Source organism: Cryptomeria japonica, chromosome 3, assembly GCF_030272615.1.
Source record: "Cryptomeria japonica chromosome 3, Sugi_1.0, whole genome shotgun sequence".
Lineage (NCBI taxonomy): Eukaryota > Viridiplantae > Streptophyta > Pinopsida > Cupressales > Cupressaceae > Cryptomeria > Cryptomeria japonica.
Window position 1 is genome coordinate 453,313,972 of NC_081407.1, and position 24,198 is coordinate 453,338,169.

Genomic DNA, 24,198 nt, shown 5'->3' on the forward strand with positions numbered 1-24,198 from the left:
GTTATTCCTCATTCTTACCTCCTAGGCACATCGTATTTGATAATCCCATCATGACTTTTATAGACCAATTGTCCTCCTCTTGGGGCTCACTAGATGTCGGCAAGGTAAGCTTGGGAACTTTAGTAGTAATAGTTCTTGGGCCATTTTTAATAGCACCATTTATCAACCAAGGCATCTAGAAGGTCCAATGGGGGCATTTAAATCCTCATCTGCCTCCAAGACAAATATTTTAGGCTACAACCTCCCATTCAAAGCATGTTTAACCAAAAGATAGATGAGTGTTTGGTAGATGAGAACCTCAAAATTTTCTTAACATCAATAATAGAGTACTTGAAAGATATCATAAGGAAGAAAGCTAAGTTACAGGTTCCGGTTCGGATTCGGGTATGGATTCGCGGATTCGGCAATTTTTTATTTTCTTGGGTACGGGTACGGGTTCGTCCGTATATATATATATATACGTATGCCATAAATTATATTATTATATATATGTTCAAACATGAAAATTATATATGTTCATAGTTCAAACATACAAATATGAAACATACAATGTAACTTTCCCATACAATGATACATAAATGATAACAGATAAATCATAAATCATAAATCCATAATTGCCAATGCCAATAAATATTCTGATATTGATATATCGTAAATGTAATATCATATTCATAATTTGCAAAAAAGATAATATTCAAGTTTCAAGTTTCAACTGATTCAGGTTTCAAAATGTGAAAATGTCATGACACAATAAAGTATAAAGTTAAACATTCAAATTACAAGCCATCTATGGGATTTAAATTCCATATTCATCTTCATCTGAAGCATCCAACCCAAGCCCAAGGTCATCATGTGGTTCAAATTCAGCATCAATTGAACCAATATCGAATGGAATGCCACTCCCACTAGCTATGTCTCTCTCAAATTCCATAACTGCCTCGTCTATAGAGACTTGGGAAAGCTGTGCAACTGTAGCATCTAAATCAGCACACTCAGGGGCTAGATCCCAATTCCTTGTTACACCCTCACTATATTCAGGGTCCTTATGTGACAACAAACGAAGCTTGGAGTGTACATAGACCAAATCCTCAGCTTTCTTTGCACCCAAACAATTACGTTTGACTGAGTGGATGAAGGAGTATGTACTCCAATTCCGCTCAGCTGAAGAAGAACTTGCAACCTGTTAAAAGTTAAAACATAATTAGAAATTTATAAATTATAAAATAAAAATATGATAGCATCAAATGGAATTGGAAAACTATAAAAATAAAAAATAAAAAGATACATACTTAGGAGTTAAGTTTAATTGCAAGAGGCTGCAAGTAAACGGAGCCTTGACTATGTACATACATCCACTCATCAACATGCATCCCATATTTAGCATTAAGAGCTACAACATCATGATTTTTTGCGGATACAAATTGGCCAAACTCCCCCGAGACAATATTTCTTGTCTCCTCATCTTGATATATCTTTTTAAAGGTAGCCATATAGCCAGAAGCAACCTCTGCATCTCTATATGGTGGCACCCTCGTTGGTGTTGCAAGCATCTCTGCACTATAAAATTTTGGTGTCAAAGCAAATGCTAAGCGATGTAAGGGGGTGGCCATCTTGTTCCAACGGTCAACAACAATTTTCTGCACAACTTTGAAAAATGTTTCCGTTGGGTCATTTTCTTTTCTATTTATTACTTCTTTTATTTTTTCCACCATGCAATCCATGCCATCATAAATCTCACCCAAACATGGGGGATTAGTATCAGCATACCTGATCATGCTCATGATGGGCTTAGTGAAATTCAAAACATATTCCACATCATCCCACCATTTCTCACTAAGGATCAATGCTCTTACTTTTAGAGCTCTTTCTGTGTGGGATTACTTCCATACACTCCACAAGGTGTTGATGACCATAGAACTCAAGGCGTCTCGCACCTTCACAAGTCGTCTTAAGACGAGCGTGTGAGATGCAAATCGTGTTTCAGCAACCTAAAATGACATAACAAAATACATAGCATATATCAATTGTAAGTCTATAAAAAATACAAATTTAAAACTAAAAAATTAAAAAATAAAATTTAAAATTAGTAAAATTATAAATTACCTTCAACAAATCCAACTTGGAGAAGGTCCTAAAAATGGCTTGTGACATATTATGATTAGTCACAAACATTTGAATCTCCTCGCCCTCCACATACACTTTTTTCACCCAATCAATTTGTGTGCCAAGCTTTTGCATGATTAAGTTGAGTGAGTGTACTGTGCATGGTGTCCAAAAGATGTTACCATATGTAGCCTCCACTATAGTCCCTGCTGCCCTACGATTTTTAGCATTGTCCGTTACAACTTGGACAAAATTTTGAGGCCCCACCATGTCAATGCATTCTATCAAGATATTGGCAATGAAACTTGCATCTTTCACTTGCCCCTCACAATCCACTGCTTTCAAAAACATTGCCCCTTTAGGACACATTGCTATAACATTGATCAATGGCCTATTTTTTACAATCTTTCCATCCATCAGAAACAATGGTCACACCTGTTTCCTGCCATGTATCTTTGATGACCTTCAACTATGACTCTACGGATGCTTTCTCCTTTGCCAATAAGGTTGTTCTCACCTTTTCATACCCTGGACAAACATAATCAGAAGGTGTATTGCAAAGAGTATGCACCACGTCCTGAAAGTAAGGTGATCTAATAAGGTTGAAAGGAAGCCCATTGCCATAAAGGCAACGTCCAATTTTGGAATCTGCAATCTCTCTCAGTTCATTTTTGAAGGCAAAATCCAATGGGCCTCTTTTCCGTGAAGCCACAACATTCTGATTCTCTACTGCATCAACTGGTGGGTTTTGCATGAAAGGATGTGAACCAGCTGGTCTTGTGGAGCCAATGCTACTAGAAGGCCTCTTAGACGTCGAGCTTGGATGGACAAGAGAATGATCAGTCTTTGCTTTGCTACTTCTCCTATCAGCTTCCTCTTGTTCTCTAATATATCCCAAAACTAGAGCTTTTGACAACCCCCTGCCATCTGATCCCTTACAAAATTTTATTCCACGCCCAGGGATAAAACAAAGGTGGCCTTTCACTCGAAAGTATGAGCTGGTATACTCAGTGCCACAATGGTTGCACTGCCAAACAAAACCCCCACCACTAGACACTTGCTTGATCATTGTTGTATAATGCCAAAGTGGTGAATCTTGATCAATTTTAAAGGGGTTATTTTCAGTTCGGACATTTGCAATTGAACTAGAGCTTGCACTTGCACTTCCAGTTCCAGCCATTATGTATGATTATATGAATAATGTACCTAAAATAAAAAGAGAAAGCACAACATTATTGAAAAAAAATATTAAAATTTCGGCATTATAACCCCATACTATGCATACAAAGTGTAAAAAAATATACAAGACTTCTCTAAAAAATTTTTAAAAAACTTAAAAACAAATTTGAAAAATTTGAAAAAAACTTGAAAAAATTCTTGAAAACTTGAAAAAAATTGAGATTCACTTACCTTTGATGGCTAAATCTTCCATCTCCAGTGATTCCTACGCCTTTGATGCGTGTCTCACACCTTCGTAGTCATCACCTTCGAAGAAAAATACAAAAACTAAGAAACCTGACAGTAGAGAAAAAATCTTCAAAAATGCAAGTAGATTGAGTTGAATGAATGTTTTGATGCATGAAATGCATCATAAAGGGGCGGATTAGGGTTTAGATGTTAAAATAGGATTAAAAAATTTGATTTTTAATTGTTTTTATTTGTTTTCTAACCCATGGGTCCTGTTTTTGGGAACCCACGGGCTTGGGTTCACCCGGGTCCTCCTTGGTTCGACCTGGGTTCCACCCTGGTCCTTCCCAGGTGGTTGGGTAGGACCCGGGTGTGACCCAGGTCGAACCAGGCTCGGACCAGGACCGAGCATGAACTAGGACCAGGAGCTGGGCATTTTAGGGAAGAATCGATAACTGAGTCTTTTTAGGTATGAGAAAATAAAATGCTAGATTTGTTGCTATTGAAGATTCACCTTGCAAGTTCAATGTAATTGTTTAGGGTGTCCCTTTTGATCGTGGCTTCCTTTAAGCAAACTTCTCTTTTTTGATTATATCTAAAAGATTCACACACACACATATTGCCATCCCCTTGCCATCTCCCCAAAAGAGCCTCTGGATTGTTGTCCCCAAAATGCGCCCACTACTGTTTGCATCTCCAAAACAATGTGGAACAAAGATGTCTTTTTTACTTGAGGAATTTTTTAGTTTTGTATTTTGTAATATATTTATTAAACTTACAAGTTTAGATTTATAAATTTCAAGTTTTTTAGCATAATAATTGAAAATTATTATAATTGTTTATTTTATTTCTAAATATTAGTTTACTAAATTGTGTTAGTATTTTAATTTTTTTTAAATTATTTTTTGGTTTATACATATATTTGTAGTGTATTATAAATCTAATTTCAAGTTTAACTTCTTAGATCTATTAGATATTTGTAATTGTGATGTTTTTAGTTAATGAAAAGTTCAACTGTGAAAACAATTAAAATAGAATAAACTTAAATGTTACTCAAATAAAATATAATAATAGTTACTTATTATAGTTTATTTAATTCACATCAAAATAGTAAATTTTGAAATTTGATAAACGTTTTATTTAATTTTTTTTTCTTTATGTTTAGAATGTTTGGAGATAGGAAAGGGGGTTGTTCCCATTTTCCAAGTAATGTGATTTTGTTTTAAGGGCCAAAGAGTTTGGGTGAATAGCCAACATCACATGTAGATTTTGTGGCAAGCTAGTTCACGGTACCTACACTAAGGGAAGAGGTGTTGTTCTTTGCCTGAATGAGAAAGAATGGTATGAGGCAATTAGGAATTAAGAAAGGGCTGATGGGAAAGTTCCTCATTTGAGCTCACACTTAAGCAATAGGATATTTTTCTAATAATAAAAACCAAAGATTCAACTAAGGAAAGAAACCAAAGAGTTGTGATTTTAGAGATGTAATGCAAATTGCACAAATCTAGGGTCTTCTTACTAGAGACCACACATTAGCAGCTCAAACCCCAATGAAAATTTGTTTGATGTGCATGATTGAGATGAAGTTGATGTAGCTGTTAATGTGAATGGAATACCATTTACTGTTTTTCGCTCACCCTACCATGAGGAGATGTTCCAAACTACTAACAATGGTTTGGTAGGTTACAAACCATCTGGTTATGAGAATCTTTTGACAAGTCTTATTGATAAAGGAAAATACAGCTAGAGTAGCAACCATCCAACGAAAGGAGTGTGGCTTACGTAAGTGTGCAACATTGTGATGGATGGCCAAGTAGATACTAGATACTATCTGCTTCTCAATAGAATAGTAACGTGCACCAAAGTTCTTTATTTTTAAAGGCAATAGATTGTTTAGGGCAAGAAGAGAATGCAGATTTTGTTTAGAACCAACTATTTGACACCATTCAGGAGGTGGGGACATCACTTATAACCCAAATTGTTGCAGATGTTGCCTTTGTCAAGCAATGGGTTTGTTGGTACAATAAAACTACAAGCGTATATTTTGGATGCCATGTGTGTATTCATTCTTTTTAATTAATTTAGTTTTGTGTTTAATAATGGGTTCTCCACCCCTTCCATTCAATCTCCATTGAAACAACTCTAACACACACTCCACTAGCAAGGATATTGTTGTCTTACAATTCAACTAGTAGGGACACCACTTTTCTTAGAACACAACTTGTAGGGATACCTCTCTTATTTCCTTGCTTATCCACTACTCTTCCTTTTAAGACTACTATCTCTCTTTCTATTACTTGTACTCTTTTGGCTTTAATGCTCTTCATACTTCTATCTCTTCTTGTATGACATCCACTCCTCCTTTGTTTTCTCTCCACTATTTCCATCCTGCATTCCACTAGTGTGCTCTTTTAGCTTCAATGCTCCACCTTCTTATCCCTCCTATGTTCCTCCAAATGTGCTCCTCTAGCTTGAATGCTTCACCTTCTCATCTCCTAAAGGGCAGATACTCCTTCACTGCTTCTATCTTCCTTTTGTGTTCCTCCAATGTGCTCCACTAGCATCTTCTATGGAACTACCTTTTACCTACCAACTGAAATGGGACCATTGCTTCAACTTGCCTGCTAATGCTAAGATGTTACTTAGGGAGATTTGAATCTTACTTTCCAACATGAGAACCAAGTGGTCCTTACACTTGGTCATAACCCCTTTGATGTTATATGTGCATTCATTGAGTAGTTAACTCAAAGATAGTGGTAAGTCTTGGTGAATTTCAAAGCTCTTTTAAAATAACGTGAAAATACAAATGTTCATAGTAATCATCACTACACAAAATACATTTATTGAAAATTTGACAAGGTGAACTCAAACTTGTTGATGCATGGGTTGCTTCTTACTTCATACTTGATTGTCTTTATACGGTTAAAGGGGCAGTATGTTGCACAATATAAGATGCATAGGCAGCTTGGAGAAATTCTTCATTAGATATCACATTGAGGTGAGATGCATGGTCCTTGATGGTCATTTTTGGGATGATGTTGAATATGATGTTGAATTTATCCAACCTGTTTGTAAGGTAATCAAACTTGCAGATTTGAACGTCATTTTTGTAAAAGTTCTTCAAATTTCAATTCAAAATCAAGGTATGTATAATGATGTTGTATTGCAATGCAAATATTTCTCACAGTATATATCAATTCTGTTTTCTAATTATCTTCTATGTATTGCAGATGGTGGAGAAAGAACATTAATAATTTCGATGTCCTTTGGAAAACAATAACAGGCACATATATATCTTACAAGAGAGATGTCGTGGGCAGACATGTCTCGACAAAGTGGAGACATGCCTGTCCATGGCATCTCTTAATTGTGCTTCTACAAATAAACTGATATGAATCGGTGTATGCTTATCGGTTTAACACAGCGATCAATGTTTTGTTTATGCCAAACGATCGGTATTGCCAACCGATAACAATGTGAATCTGCAGTGTATGCTATCGGGTTAATAGCCCGATAGCATATTGGTGCCGATTCATTATGAATCGACAACAATATAATGAATCGGCACCAATATGCTATCGGGTCTAGTAACCCGATAGCATATGATCGGTGCTTAACTAATGTTAAGCAAGTCGCCGATCAAAACAAAAACACAATCAGATATTATTCATTGTTAACCCAATAACAAATTATGAATCGACAACAATATAATGAATCGGCACCAATATGCTATCGGGTCTAGTAACCCGATAGCATATGATCGGTGCTTAACTAATGTTAAGCAAGTCGCCGATCAAAACAAAAACACAATCAGATATTATTCATTGTTAACCCAATAACAAATAGTTATCAACTTTTAATATAAATTAATTATATATATTATATATATATACATACGTGTATATATATATATATATATATATACATACGTGTATATATATATATATATTCTTGGCAAGGATTTCTTCATCTGATCGATGCTATTTCATCAACACTCCCTCTTAGCTCGAGAAGATGAATGACAACATATCTAGCATCACATTTCTCATGATGGTCAGGATTCCTTATGGAGTCTCATAATCTCACTCTACAGAGGATCATATCACTCAAACACGTGATACAAAAATCATATCACCTAAGCACGTGACATGAAGTATCACCTAAACACGTGATACAAAAGTTCACCACAATAACTTGTGATGACAAGATATCACCTAAACATGTGATATCAGTATTGCAAAGCAAGAAATACTAAGGATAAAAACACGAGAATAATTAAATCCTCATTTTATCCAAATTGTGGTATGTGCACTGACATTTCAAAATGTCTTTACCACAATATAATTATGGCACATCCATAACATACCAGGAATCACACATGATATCTGGAAAGATCGTCACCTTATAATGTCTACATACAAGTGTCCATTATCTGAGAGATTGTCACCTCTTAGAAATGTACACAGGGGGTGGAGCCCATAAAAGTCATAGCATGACAAAGAAGTTTACACATTAAACATCTTTATTAATATAAAGTACAGATTACGAAGCAAATTACCTTTCAATCATACCAAGACCTTTTCTGAAGTGCTCAACTTTCACCTTGGAAAGTGGTTTGGTAAGAATATCTGCTGTCTGGTCCCCTGTACAAATGTATTCCAACTGGATCACATTCCTGTCTACCATATCTCGCACATAATGGTATGGAATCTCAATATGTTTGGATCTGTCATGAAACACCGGATTCACTGAGAGTTCTATGCAACTCTGGTTGTCACAATGAATAACTCTAGGTTTCATTGGTTCACCAAATAATCCTACAAGCAACTTCCTAAGCCATACTGCCTCTCGAGCAGCCATGGAAGCTACAATATACTCGGCCTCAGTGGAACTCTGTGCTACTGATGACTGTTTTCTGCTGATCCAAGATATCATGGCTGAACCTAAACTGAAGCAACATCCTTAGGTGCTTTTCTTGTCAGTTACACTTCTAGCCCAATCTGAATCTGTGAATCCATGTAAATCCAAATCAACTCTCTTATACATGAGACCAAGATTTAAAGTACCTTGTAGATATCTCATGATGTGTTTTATTGCTACGAGGTGTATCTCCTTTGGTTCACACATAAACTGACTCAAAGCATTAACTGCGTAACAGATATCTGCTCTTGTATTTACCAGATACATCATGGACCCAATCATTTGCCCGTATAGAGTAGGATCTGTGGGTTGTGATTTTGCTGCTGCTTCCTTAAGTCTATGAAGGTTTGTTTCCATCGGAGAAGTCATAGGTCTGCAGTTTAACATTCCAAATCTCTTCAAAAATGTCCAAGGTATACTTACCCTGGTTTAGTATGATGCCATCGAAATTTTGCCATACTTCTAATCCTAGGAAGTAATGAAGGAGTCCCAAGTCCTTCATGTCAAATTTTTTAGCAAGGTCTTTCTTGCACTGATCTATGAGGTGATCTTCACTTGTGATTAACAAATCATCAACATATAGAATCAATATCAACATATCACCTTTGTTTTGTTTATAGTAAAGATTTGGATTTGCATCATTCTTTGAGAAACCTAGCCCTGTGAGATAAGTATCAATTCTTTCATACCAGGCCCTGGGAGCCTGTTTAAGCCCATAAAGAGCTTTCTCAAGTCTACACACATGAGACTCTGCATTATGAATCTCAAATCCTTCAGGTTGCTCTAGATATACTTCTTCTGCAATCTTTCCATTAAGAAATGCTGTCTTTACATCCATGTGATGTACTTTCCATCCTTTTGCTGCGACAATGGCTAAGACTACTCTTACTGAGGTGTATTTGGCCACAGGTGCAAAGGTTTCTTTGTAATCAATTCCTTCCTTTTGTGAGAACCCTCTGGCTACAAATCTGGCCTTGTGTTTCTCAATGCTGCCATCTGCAGCATGTTTGATCTTGAAGAGCCATTTGGAAGATACAACAGATTTTCCAGCTGGCCTGGGAACAATCTCCCAAACATCATTTTTAACAATGGACTGGCATTCATCAGACATGGCATCCTTCCATACTCGATGTTTAAGTGCATCTGATACATTGGTAGGTTCAGCTTTTGAAAGGTCATTCATGAGGGCAACATAGCTTGTGAATTTGTCAGGCCTTTTGCTTTCTCTGAAGGTTCCTGAAGGGGCAGCATACTTATGAGCTTCTTCTACAGTTTTGGTGGCCCATAGTGGTCTTTTCTTGAGATTTTCTCTAGGTGGGTTTTGAATTTCACCTTCATTTTCCTCAAGATTCTCCTTTTGAAACTCAGGAGCAGGATCTTCATCTATGCTAGGAGTAGGAACATGGACTCTAGGTTCTATAGAACTTTGGGCTTTTATGAAGGCTAAGTCTTCTTCAAAAATTACATCCCTACTAAGTTCAATATGCCTCTGACCAGTTATGTAGATTCTATAGGCCTTGGAGGTTTCACTATACCCAACAAATATTCCCCTTTTTCCTGAAGGCTCTAGTTTTAACCTTTTCTCTTTAGGTACATGGATATAAACAGGGCATCCAAATATTCTGGCTTTGTTTTAGTAAAAACTTCCTCAGGGGTTTTATCTTCAATATGGGAGTGAGGACATCTATTTTGGATATACACGGCAGTGCAAGAGGCTTCTGCCCAAAGATGGGTATCTAGGTTCCGATCAAGAAGCATAGATTTGGCAGCTTCTACAATTGTCCTATTTTTCCTCTCATCTACCCCATTTTGTTGAGGATTATAAGGTACAAAAAACTCCCTCTTAATCCCAACATTTTTTACAAAAATCTTTAAATAGATCCGAGGTGTATTCCCCCCCATTGTCAGTTCTTAGGGTTTTAACTTTATTACCTGAGAAGTTTTCTATTAGGGTTTTAAATTCTTTAAACTTATTAAGGATCTCTTCTGATTCTTTACATTTCAGAAAGTAGATCCAAGTTTTTCTAGAGTAGTCATCCACAAATATTACATAATACAAAAATCCCCCTAAAGAGGGTACTGACATAGGTCCACATACATCAGAGTGGACTAATTCTAAAACATCGCTTGTTTTCCTAGTACTATTTTGAAAAGAGCCCTTAGTATTTTTACCTAGGGCACATCTCTTGCATGCCCTTGAATGATATTGTTTTAACTTGGGTAAACCTGTGACAAGGTTTTCCATAGATGATAAAGCTCTGAAATTCAGGTGACCTAGTCTTCTATGCCAAACTTCATTAGCATCTGCAACTTCATGGATTAGGGCCAGGTTGGGCTCTGTGCATAGCTCATATAAGTAACCTTGTCTTTGACCAATGGTTTTGGCTTTCTTGATGGACGAAATCTTTGGCCAAGCCAACACTTTGTTGTCCATGAAGGTCACCCTATACCCATTATCCTCTAGTGCTGAGATGGAGACTAGGTTCCTCTTGATGCTTGGGACATATAGTACTCCTGTAAGCTGTAATGATAAGCTTGACTTCAGTCTGATGGTGCAGGTTCCAATTCCTCTGACTGGATATGCAGAGTCATCTCCGATTGTTACTTCCTCATCAGTCTCCTCTATCATGGAGTCTAACACTTCTCTGAACCCTGTAATATGTCTGGATGAGCCACTATCAATCACCCATGAGTTAGCCTTGTTTGGTACTTGGTTTGAAAGTGCCGAGTAGAACACATATCTTGGAATCATCTTCGTCCTTTGACTTTCCAACTTTGACAAATGTAGCTTGTTTAGATCTTTCAAGACATTTAGCAACATAGTGCCCGAACTTGTCACACCTGAAGCATTGAATATGAGAGAGATCCTTCTTGGAGGTATTCTTGCCTTGATGTCCTTTCCTCTTCTTGAATTGTTTCTTCTTTCTTTTCTTATTGGAGTTGGTGTTTAGAACTTGAAGATCTTCATATATATTCTTATGCTTGATCCCTTTCTTATTCAACCTTGATTCTTCTTGAAGACAATCCGTTCTTAGCCTCTCAAAATTAGGATATTTAGCCCTTGCATTGATGCTTTGAACGAACGTTTCCCAGACACTAGGTAACCCATCTAGAGCAATGAGTGTTAACTCTTTGCTTTGGATTTCGTATCCAAGTGTTGCTAGTTCATCCCTTAGGGTAGATATCCGCATGAAGTAGGCATTGATTGACTCCCCTTTTATCATACTTATATGATTTCTCTCTCTTTTTAGAGCCAAGGTTCTGCTTGCATTGGTTATCTCAAATGCATTTTCGAGTGCCTTGAACATATGATAGGCAGTCTCATGTTTCTTTATGATTGGCATAATATTGTTTCTCACTCCGTCAACTATGATCTTGATGGCCTTTTCATTACCCTCGATCCATGTTGTTTTGTCAGGTTCATTCTCAGGTTCTTTAGATTCGACTCTTACAAATGATTCAACTTTATTCTCCTTTAGGATCATCTTAATTCTGAATTTCCATGCTGAGAAATTGTCGCCTCCTTCGAGTCTATCTTCAAATCTGATAGTGCTGGCCATTTGAAGAAATGTGATGTTAGATATCTTCTTGACTTTGAATTTTTCACAAATTTGAATGCCTCAGGTTCGATCTACCGAGGCTCTGATACCATGTTGAGACATGGACCAGCTAGGACTCGAACCTAGGACCTTCCATACGCTGCTGGAGTGCTCTACCACTGAGCTACTGTCCCCTCTTGGACCAGTCCATTGTCGGTTCGGGTGTGGCTTATTTCCAACACCAACACCCCCCCTTAAGCCACACCTCTCGTGTGCTTGGGGCTCCTAGCATGGACCTGGCTCTGATACCATGTAAAAGTTCTTCAAATTTCAATTCAAAATCAAGGTATGTATAATGATGTTGTATTGCAATGCAAATATTTCTCACAGTATATATCAATTTTGTTTTCTAATTATCTTCTATATATTGCAGATGGTGGAGAAAGAACATTAATAATTTCGATGCCCTATGGATAACAATAACAGGCACATATATATCTTACAAGAGAGATGTCATGGGCAGACATGTCTCCACAACGTTGCCTGTCCATGACATCTCTTAATTGTGCCTCTACAAATAAACCGATATGAATCGGTGTATGCTTATCGGGTTTAACACAGTGATCAATGTTTTGTTTATGCCAAACGATCGGTATTGCCAACCGATAACAATGTGAATCTGCAATGTATGCTATCGGGTTAATAGCCCGATAGCATATTGGTGCCGATTCATTATGAATCGACACCAATATGCTATCGGGTCTAGTAACCCGATAGCATATGATTGGCGCTTAACTAATGTTAAGCAAGTCGCCGATCAAAACAAAAACGCAATCGGATATTATTCATTGTTAACCCGATAACATAGAGTTATCAACTTTTAATATAAATTAATTATATATATATATATATATATTTCTTGGCAAGGATTTCTTCATCTGATCGATGCTATTTCATCAACAATTTTTGGGAGAGATTTACAATAAAATCGATTGTGTGTGTGAAAAAACGAGAAGAATAAAAACTGTGAAGGATCCTTTTCTATATATCTCCTTTGAGAAAGAAAAAAAGTACCTATAAGATGTAACAAACTTAACATGCCTCTTTTCATTAGTGCTTTCAATGCTTTAAATCCTAAATTGTATGATACAAAATTTACCAAAAAGACTTTGTACGAGGATGGAGAAGTCAATTTATGTCCAGGGAGAGGATGCTTCCATTATTAGGATTCAATGAAATAAGTTTTCATGTGGGCAAGTTGATTTTTCTATTGTGGAAGCTTTCTATGATATATATTATATATAGTAGAGTGGTGGTGGAACTTTGGAGGTGTAGCACTTAATTGCAATCATATGCATGCAATATGATTATTCTCACAAGTTACTAGATGTTAATCTTGTAAGAGGCATCTGAGCACTCATGTTTTCATTTATTCTTTGAAAAAGAATAGGTAAAAGGTTGAAAAAGGCAAAGAGCCAAATCTACATTCATAGCACACTTTGCCTTCTCCCTCATAATGACTTGGATAAAAAGAGGATCTCGGACAAAATGGGACTGAAATTCATCTATGGAGTATTTGCATCCTTGAGGGATGAGTTGGTTGATGTGAATGGTCTCAATGATGTATTCCTAATTTGACTGCATGTAAAGGGACTTGAGCTTTAGAGTGATGAGAATTTGGAGAGCATCCTAGTTGAGGACCAGAAGATTGATAGTGTAGCTGATCTGTCTGAGTGCATTGCAGGGCCAAATACTATGCTTGTATGGCATCAAAAGTTGAATATGTCTACATATCATATTTCTCTCAAAAACTTTGCAATTTAAAAAAGAGTGGCAGCTTGTTTTGATTCTATATATGAAAGTTATGGTTCCAAAAGATGAAGGGTAAGAACTGTCAGCAGTGGAAGTTTTTAAACTGCCTCCAACTGAAATGTGGTTTTTGTCTGAATTAGAAAATCAAGAAGAATTTGAATCATTTCAGTGATTTTGTCTTTTTGGTATCCATATAGAAAGCATCAGACACACAAGTGGAGTCTTCCAACACTCCACAAGAACCAAATGGGAGTCCAAAGCAAAGCGGGGGAGAATTGAATTGTTTTATCTCTTCAAAGTGGAGAGATAAAGTAGTGACAGGCTTGACAAATGTTGTACACCACTTTGTACTTGTCTATTGTGAGCAATACACTCTGATAGAGAGCAATTGCATCTACCAATTAGGCTTTTCACCCCTTACTGGATAAACACTTCTGATGCTTTGCATCTTTATAATTTAATATTTCATTTCTATGTGTAACAGCTCGGAATTGCTCCTAATCCCCATTATCATTTGGAAGTCTAAGTAGTGCTGGAGAATTTATGTTTGATTCCCCAGTTGCTAACCATCTTAAGGGCAAATTATGGACCAATAACTGTTGGAGTTTAGCCTGTTCCATTGGATGACATATGATTTAGATTTATGATTTTTGTTTTTCTTTTATTTATCAGCATATCAATATGCATAATTTACACCGTTGAGTCAAGTTTTTTGACACTATATTGGTCTTTATGCGTTATTGACTTATAATGTTTAACCTGTAATTGTTTACGTTATATTGTTATCTATCTAATATTTACTATAAATATATATTCAAATATTCATTTTTAATTTTTGGCAACAAAATCATTTGTTAAGGAAAGCACGCACAAATCATTTAACTAATTACCATATTTACTAGGAGAGTGGTACTGGTACAGGAGAATTGGATGGGTACCTGTACACCAATAAAACTTCTATTTCTGATCTTGTTGAAAATGGTATAGCAGTATCCATCCCTGTCTTTTGTACCAGTACCAGTCTCCTAGTAACCATGTATGATGGCAATGGCTAAATGATTTTGAGCATGCTTTCTTTTCACCAAAATGGTTTTGGACATCAGGTCCATCAATTTATCCACAGAAACTCTTTATTTGATGGGTTGAGCCAACTATTTTTGTTCATTGCTGGTCTTACACTTGTTACAGTGAATTATTTGTTGCAGCAGTAGAGTTGAATTTTGTTTAAGCTTCATTAATATTTACCTGCAACTTCAGTAGCTCTCAGCAGCACGTTTTCAATCCCCTTATCCTTAGTTGCTTCTGCATTTCCATCTAAATCTTTTGCTCATTGAGAACCTGGTTGCAGAAAACCTTTGTGTCATATTTTGGAGTAATAATTTGAAGGCTTGTGGAAGACCTTCATTGTGTGCAGAACTCAGAAATAGATAGCAGAAGGTGAAAGAAAAGCTTATGCAAATTCATTACTGAAAATTCTGCGAATGGTTCTTCAAGGGAACAACATCTTGAAGCAGGTGGGGAAGCAATACATCCTTTCAGGCATTTTAAAAATTCTGGAAGCTTGAATTTGCCAATGAAATCAGGAGAAGTGATGATCTGTTTGGTTGATGGCCAGATCAATGATCATTGAGGCATTTGGGGGTTTTCAAGGCCTCGAGCGATTTTGGACTGTTAGATTTTTATCCATAATGTGGCCTAAAAGTCTTACAGAGACATTTTGTAAGGGATGTGGCTTTAGAAAAGATATTGCAATGTAGGTCTTGTTAACTGTTGGATTAAGAGGCAAATCAATGGTTTTTGGGGTTTAAGGAAAAGCATCTATATAAAGGAATATGTGGGGTACAAAACCTTTTCTGTAGTCAAAAAAAGATCTTTGATTGATGCATATTAAACTTTATTTTGCCTTTTGTGTGATATTAAGGCTTGAGAAGTACTGGATCAATGTTTAAATTTATGAGCAAGAAAGGTGTATGTGGATTCATTTGAACCTTTTTAGGCATGCACAAAAACTTAAAAAGGACTGTTTGATCTGAAGTTTGATCGATGGCTAAGGAAAGCTTTGAGCATACGAGGAAAGAGCAGCGCTTAGGCTTATTTTGGGAGCAAAAGGGCTTTTGAGCTGTATGATCTTAGGCTGAATCAACACCAAAATTGCATTTTTGAGGGTGGCAACTGTAGTTCAAGATAAAACCTTGCACTTCTAAATGAAATGAGCTATGTTAATCCAAACACATTGCCAATAATATAATTAAAATAAGAATGAAATGGCAAAAGAGTCTGAAGATGAATGTAATAACCCAACATACTTAACTCAACAAAATGCGACCTCCTTTTTTTTTGTGTTTAATTTAATCATTGTGTTTGATTCAATCACATACTCTGGGCATCCATCCATTTGGATTAGGCATTCATCCATCTGGGATGAGCATCTAACCATACGGGTTAGGCATCTGTCCATATGGGACATAAGATTTCATCTATCCAATACGGGATAGGCATCTACCCATACAGGGTAGGCATCTATCCAATCGGGATAGGAGGCGCTCTGGCCAGAGACTTAGACTCATCGGGACCATTCGGGCCCTGAGCCACTCACTAAGTACTACACTCTTCTAACAGAAGTGCACCGAGGTCGTGTTGTGACGTATTCACACATCGCCCCATTGCAAATGGGGACCCCTGCTTTTTGCTTTCTAGGGTTTGTTTTCTAGGTCTTTTAGGGTTTTGTCTGTTAGCCTTTGCAGGATGAGTGCTGTCGGGGGGATCGTTGAATTGCAGGCTTTGCTTGAGCCAGGGTGAGTCCATAGGGCCCCAGAATTAGGGTTTCTTTGAGAGTCTTCCTCAGGGCTTGGTTTTGCCCTTGTTACTAATTGTGTCTTGCTTGGTGAGTGAGTATCATTCTTGAAGGTCCGAGCTAGGTCAAGTTGGTGAGTGATAAAGTCTGGAATGTCATCCTGATCTTTAAATGTCCTGAAATTTGGCTAAGTCTGGAATGTCCTGAACCTGAAATTTGACTAAGTCTGGAAAACTGAAGAATCCTCCAAAAACTAGATTTTGCAATATAACTCTGGAGGTCCGAAACCACTCTCAAACATCCTGGAAGTATATATGGAATATAACTTAAAGTATAATCACTTATACTTAAATGTTATATTCCATAAAATGATCCCGACGAAGAGGCTAAAATGTCAAAATTCGCTACTGACCCTTCCAAAGGGTCTAGAGCGAAAATTCACCAAAGACTCAAGATCTCGCCTAAGTCAATGAGTGGTCGAGCAAGTTTGCAAGGATATGGAAGGAAATGGATCTAGGATTGAGTCTAAGACAAAGTCAAGTCAGTTTGAAGGTGAATTGAGCCTAGAATAGAAATTTCGCTTCTGACCCTTCCAAAGGGTCCAGAGCAAAAATCTTAAAATCACCTTTTCTCCTTGCAAAATCAAGTCAAACTTGGGTTGGATGAGAGAAGAGAGGTGTTTCCTTGCCTTGTGAGGTGAATTCAAGATGAAATGATGGAGGAACATGCTAGAAAACTTGAAAATCGCTCCTGACCCTTCCAAAGGGTCCAGAGCGAAAAACCCTAAAACCATCTTATCCTCCAAATTTTGTGCTAAGTCAGGTCTATACTAGGATGAGAGAAGCTATTTAGAATGCCTTAGAAAGATGTTTCACCTTCAAAAATGTGAATTTTGAGCTAAAATTGGAATTTCGCTCTTGACCCTTCCAAAGGGTCTAGAGTGAAATTCATCAAAATCCCTATTTTCTCCTTGTGTCAAGTCAACACTTTGAGTCCTAAGGCATAGTTGAGGTTGAAATGATGTTTCTTTGCCTTGTAGGATGAATTGAAGTGAAGGAGATGAGGAATTCAGACCTAAAGCTTGAATTTCACTCCTGACCCTTCCAAAGGGTCCAGAGCGAAATTCTTAAAAACTCCATTTTTGCCCCAAATTTACATCAAGCTTGGTGTTGGTTGAGAATGAGGACGTCCTTGGGCATGTATCTAAGCAAGTATGATCACAAGGTGAGAAGAATTTGAGCAAGGAATGCAAAATTTGCTCCTGACCCTTCCAAAGGGTCCAGGGCGAAATTCTTATGGAGCCTGTCCTTGGAAAGAATTTTAAGCAAACTTCATTTTGATATCTTCTTGTTGATGATTTAAGGTAGGAAATGCTATGTTAATATTTATTATGTGTCCTTAATCATCTCTTGATTTGTTTTGCAAATGAAAGAAGAGCAGACATCATCAAGGACGACCTCCTCCAGCCCAGCATTGACAGGGACGACTTTTTCCAGCCTAGCATTTTAAGGGAAGGTACACCATCCATCCTGCACATCAAAGACAAAAGAGGATCAAAGCAAGGGTCCGTTGGAGAAGCAGATAGTTTCAGAAGAGTTAATTAAAGTTAGCTTCTCAGCATCACCAAATTGAGCATCAACCAAGTGTCAGACGAGGTGGCATCCCAGTCATCACTCCTCCAGTCAGGTTGGTCCACTTCAGCATGTCTAGATACATTGTACCTGACTCATCAAAAGATGGCACTAACTTCGATGTACCTACCTCGGCTATCCATTGGTCGAATATTCTAGAGAAGACATGTGTCCAAATAATGCAATTATTTCATTGGTCAGAATTGAGTTGTTGTAACAAACCCTAATTAGGGTTTTCATTGTAAAATCTCGGCCATTGATCTTAAGTTGATCGGAGCCATTGAATTGTATTGAGGGCGCTATATAAGCCCTAGCTCCTCATTTGTAAAGGCTAATAGTTAGTCAATAGTTGATAGTAGGTGAATAGTTAGCTAATAGTGAATAGTCAGTTGATAGAATAGCAATTAGAGTAGAATAGCAAGAGAAGGCAAAGATTGTTGCCAAGATGTTGTTGTAAAAGACTTGTAAAACTTCATTGAAGAAATGGTGAAATCTATGGGTTGATTCAACAATTTGCATGGTCTTTATACTTCTCAGATTTGATTTCATGTTATTAGGTGAGTGGAAGAAATGTGTTTGATTGATGGTGAAATTTGTATATCCATACTACTAGTAGTTTGTTGATTGCAGACTTGCCTTGTGTAGTCAACTGGAATCATTCAGCTTAAGCTTAACTTCAATTGTCGCTTCTTCATTGATATGCATCAGCCTGATGGTATCTATGCCTGTAGCGATGATCTGAACATCATAAAGCTTTCCTCCGAAGATCGCACTAACCTTGTGGAGATGGTCCTGGGATGTCAAGACAAGACTTAGTTAGAATTTCATCAAAGGTCATTCATTGTTCCTACATTCTTAGTGTCAGAATTAGATCCTTCCCTCGCCCTCATCCTTTTTTCCTTTTTTTCAAAAAATCTAGGCTAGCGAAATCCTGTGATTCCAGCAAATCAGACGTTTAGGTCGTCAAGTGTAAGTCCCCTTGTGATTCCAACAAAATCACATCATACCACAAAGAGCTTATCCATGAGTAGAGATCCTACATAACAGGAACCTTGAAGCTTCTCCGATTGATCCTTCTGCGATATCTTCAGCATTCGAGAGCTTTATTCAAGAGAGGATAAGGTACCTTTAGGTATTTTATTCTGTGTTTGGTCGTGTACAAAATACACATCAACAAGTCGCTGTCCTTAGGAGTAATTAAATAACATAATACAGGCTTGAATTCCGCCTCGAAATTTGGCTTAAAGCCTCGAGAAGTCAAGCGAATCCATACGAGATTCCTTCCGAGTATGCATTGAATTACTTTTTCCATTTTATTATACTTATCTTTCAAATTAGGATTCTACTCAATCCTTCTTCTTACCAAGCCTAGACCCCACCCACGAATGCCTGAGTACTAGGGACAACTCCGTCCCAAGACTGCCTACATACTCGTTTCGGCACGGGATCAAGGCGTAAAGTATGTAGTTTTATTTTCTACTCTATGGTTTGATGTAAACTGATTAGTGGGTACGCAACCCTTTCTAGGGTCAATGTCCCAGACAGTTTCTCTGGGGTTGCTACCCACGATGGTAGCGCTTAAGCAAAGGCTCAAGATGGCCTATTGCTTGTGGCCTAAAACAACTAGATCCTAATTCTTATCATGAGCGTCACCCTTGACCAATTGCCAATCGACAATAATTCTTCGAGATTAAATCAATTTCATAAAAGCATTTCACTCATCATCCCTATAGGGGTTTACTATGGTTTAACTCAGCGGATGAAAGATCATTTTAGAATTATCTTATTAAATTATCGATCCAAGGGGGATTACCCGCCCCTTGGATTTTAACTTCCAAGTGTCCTTTATTACTCCCCGACGATTTATAGGGACGATGCCACAGACGTCGTTGATGCAGCTTTATTAGGCGTTAAGTGCAGTAGTTCAACACGACGACATTACCCGTAAGCGTGACCTAGAGGCACTGTATATACCGAACGTTGCTAGGTTTTGGTTTACCGACTTCTTTTATTTAATTTCTAACTTATGATAAACATCATGCTTGGAAAATAATTATGAATTGAACACGTATAATTAGACATTGCAAAGCTCAATTAATTGAAATAACTACTTGATGAATTACATGGAATAAAAACCATAACTAAAATTATTTATTATTCAAAACTTGAAATATAACTTGCATAATAATGACAATTAGGAAACTTGCATATTAATGATTAAACGTGTAACTTGCATGGAGATGGAAACGCCAATAAATGTAATCAATGTAAAGAATTTGCATGAGGCGAAGGTAGTGTAAGTTACATGCAAGAATATCGCTTATAAAGTCACTAGTCCCAAAAATAGAATTTAACTTCAAATCATATTAATATGGATTAATTGCTAAGCGAATCTTAAAAGGATCTAAATATAAAATTTGGTATAATTTAATTTACAATTTATAAATTTGTTAAAACTAATTATAAATCTAAAAATTTACCTAAGTTTAAATTTTATTGAACTAAAATTATATAAAAAAGATTTAATAAATAACAATTGCCTTAAATTTGATTTGTGAAATGGCTTTTGCAAAGACCAATTGGTGAGGGGACCACCGTGGTCCCCTCCACTACCCTGCGGCCACTGCCGCAACAGTGACTCCCCTGCGGAGGTAATAACTCCGCTCCCCACCTGCGACGGTCCGATATTCCGTATGGAGTACTGATTCGTGCACCAAAACAAATAAAATTTACTTTACATAAATTTATTAATCCTATATATATATATAGTTTTTCATTCCAGATTATTAAATAGCATATAAGAAGAATATATGAACAGACATATGTATAAGAGGAAAAATATTAATGCAAGGGTGAGAATAATAATTTAATCACAGGGACGAAATATAACAGAGAAATAGTTTGAAATAAAACAGAGAAATAATTTGCTCCAGCGATGCATAGATAACAAATTTATCAAAGAAGTAGGTAGATGTTTATGCTGAGAAATACAAAGCTTTTCAAGAAGATTTAATATTCACACAGAGGGATTTATATTCTATTTTATTTATTTATTTATTTTTTTCAACTAATATTCAGAGAGAGATTTATTTCTTCATTCACAGAGAGAGATTTATTTCTTCATTCATAGAGAGAGATTTATTTCTTCATTCACAGAGAGAGATTTATTTCTTCATTCACAGAGAGAGTATATAACTAGATAAAAAAATATTTATGTAATCAAATGAGAATAAGGATTTATTCACAGGGATGAATAACACAGAGGTTTATTCACAGAGAAATATATTCCTCAATTTCAACTAATATTCACAGAGAGAGAGAGCTTTCTGAGAGGAAAAGAATAATATTTCCCACAGTGAATAATGAACACAACGAGGTTTATATTTATTATCAGACTTTTCTGTTCACAGAGAAGTAAAATTTAATTAAAGGATGAGATTTTACTTTCAGATTTCCATTCGAAGAGCCAAAGAAAAGAATTCAAGAGAAGAATAAATATTAAGGTTCATATCATTTAATCACATAGGGAAGATTTTTAATCTCAGAAATTTTTTTTTAAATAAGGGGAATATGATTTTTGGATAGATCTAAAATCTTTGGAAAAGCAAAAAGCAAGATCATGTGCATATTTCCTAAGGAAAATAAAATAAATAATAAAGCTATCTTTTACACGCATTATGTGAAAGTATTTTATCAATATTTATTCCTAAATAAGAAGAAAAGATTTACAATAAGGGAAGATCTAGAGACTATATTTTGGATAATACCATTTTTCATATGTGAATGTGAAATAACAAGAAGAGAACCTGGCTTATCGAAGCTTGATGTTGAATCCTCTAGCTATCCTTTTGATCCTTCCTTGCAACTTGAGAGAAATCTTTCAAACGACAACTTAAAAATCTTGCAACAAAAATGAGACTACCAAAGAAGATCCTACTACTAAAACTTGGGAAATTTTCTTCAAAACATAATCAACTCCCTTCTTTGAAACTTGCATACAATTTTATAAGAAAAATCCCTCAATTCCACTATCTAGAGAATTTAATTTAAAAAAGAGATTCTTTTCCAATATTGGACTCATGCAAATTGATTAAAAACTTAGTGGGGGAATTACATGCAAGGTGGTGGAGATTCTTCTAGAAGCTTCTAATTCCTCCTACAACATGTGCCATAATTGTGAGTGGGAAAATAAATAAAAATAAAAATAATTATATTCTCCAAGTGTGTGTGTGTGTGTGTTCATTTTTATTCTTTTATAACATTTATTCAATCATTTTAAATAGCTTAACCAAAAATATAATAGAATTGTACTTAAATCAAAAAGTGATAAAGGAGGGTTGTGACAATGAACGCACCCTGTAGAAATGGAAAATGCTCATGAAGGATAAAAACAAAAACTCACAGAACTCTTATACAAGAATTGCAGTAACTTGGTAAGGAAAACTCAAAAGCCAATACAAAAGGAGATGTATGCTCTGGTACAGATGCAGAAGTTGCCCTGAGTTTATGAACTCGGGCATATTGGTGACTAACATAAATGATACAAAAGTATATTTAACCTTGAGAATATGCATTGCATGCCGACCAATAAGTATGATCAGTCACATACCACAAAGAGGGGAGATCGCATATCCACAATTGTGTGCCTACTGCATTTGTCATGAATGATACTCGATAAAAATACAAATGCTGAATGTCCTTTCTGTTGTTTTAAAATATTACAGGTCATGCTTGTGTGTATGATAACATTAAATGTATCTGATGAGAAGTCTTTTATTTTCTGTCACCTCCAATATAAGGTAATATGTCAGGGCATTACATACCATGTGCATTGTTCTATATGTATTTGTGATTGAGCTTGGAACAAACAACTTGCAAAACAAAAATTAGAAAGAAAGTCTGAAATTTCTCCATTTTTGCAGATTTAAAGAGCTATCCATGTCCTCATATGTGGTAAACGTAATAGTTGCATTCGAGAATGTTGTAACAGTATTCATTCCAGAAAATAAGGCAACCGACATTGCTGGAAATCTGAATCTTGCATCAAATCGATTGCAAGTCAGGCATTGTAAGTCTACAAACTCTCTGAAATCTTTTAAAAGCATTTTTAAAGTGATTTGGTTGTCGTATCTAAATCTAAGGAATAGTTTTAAGCAAGAAAACTAAAACTCAAACTGACATGCACTCTAAACAATATAGTCTTGTTGAATTTTGAACATACCAGTTCATTTTTTATGATTCTTTTCTTTGAGACAGAAATACTGATAAGAAAGGTCATTATTTGGTCAAAACTTTACAAGCCTAGACAACTACATGGCCGCATTAGTTGTTTTGTGGGAATTATTTAAATTTGCAGGTATTAAGTCCTGATTATTATTAATATTGATCTAGTCTAGTATATTGATCAAGATGAAGGGTTAGTGAATGTAAAGACTAAAGCAAACTAGGAAGTCATTTATTGATAATTATAGAAAACCATATTATTGGCTTCATTCACCCAATTAAGGAGGTTCACAAATCTAGGTTGGCTGGCATGGGATGCTTGGATGCAGTTTTCATATATTTTAAACTAAATCCATAATATTTGTAAAATAATGAATTCATCATGTGAGAAATAGGGGCACTTTTAAGATTCTCTTGGAAACAATATTTAATATGTCATTATGTCTTTCAGATTGTAATAATCTTAGTAGCTTATGCCTGATTTTGTACATAATTTTTAATTTTTTTTTTTGTATATATATTTTTCAGCGCAAGGGTGTTAGTCTATTCCTTATTGCATGTTGGAACACATATTAGGATTGACTTAAAATCAACAATCTCCACAATGCAATAGAAATCAGCATCTTGAGGTGCCACAGGTACCTAGCTGTACTTGTAACTTGCTTTAAAGCATAGGATAAATTGAGATTAAATCAATATTGTGGTGTAAGCGCATGACTCAAGAGTACCCTCAATATTTAAATTTGAGTTCTTGGTGGGGGGATGTAGA

At 36.2% G+C, this 24,198-nt stretch overlaps 1 protein-coding gene across 8 annotated transcripts in view; it reads left to right on the forward strand.

Moving 5' to 3' along the window:
* Positions 1 to 24,198, forward strand: part of LOC131069102 (uncharacterized) — a 156,250-nt gene that overhangs the window by 88,082 nt on the left and 43,970 nt on the right. For all 8 annotated transcript variants that reach the window (XR_009112232.2, XM_058007652.2, XM_058009025.2 and 5 more), the window contains one exon: positions 23,129 to 23,274. Coding sequence is in view for 7 of the 8 variants with exons in the window: in XM_058007652.2 (XP_057863635.1) it covers positions 23,129 to 23,274 (146 nt within the window). In the remaining variant the exon portion in view is untranslated. The remainder of the gene's footprint in view (positions 1 to 23,128; positions 23,275 to 24,198) is intronic.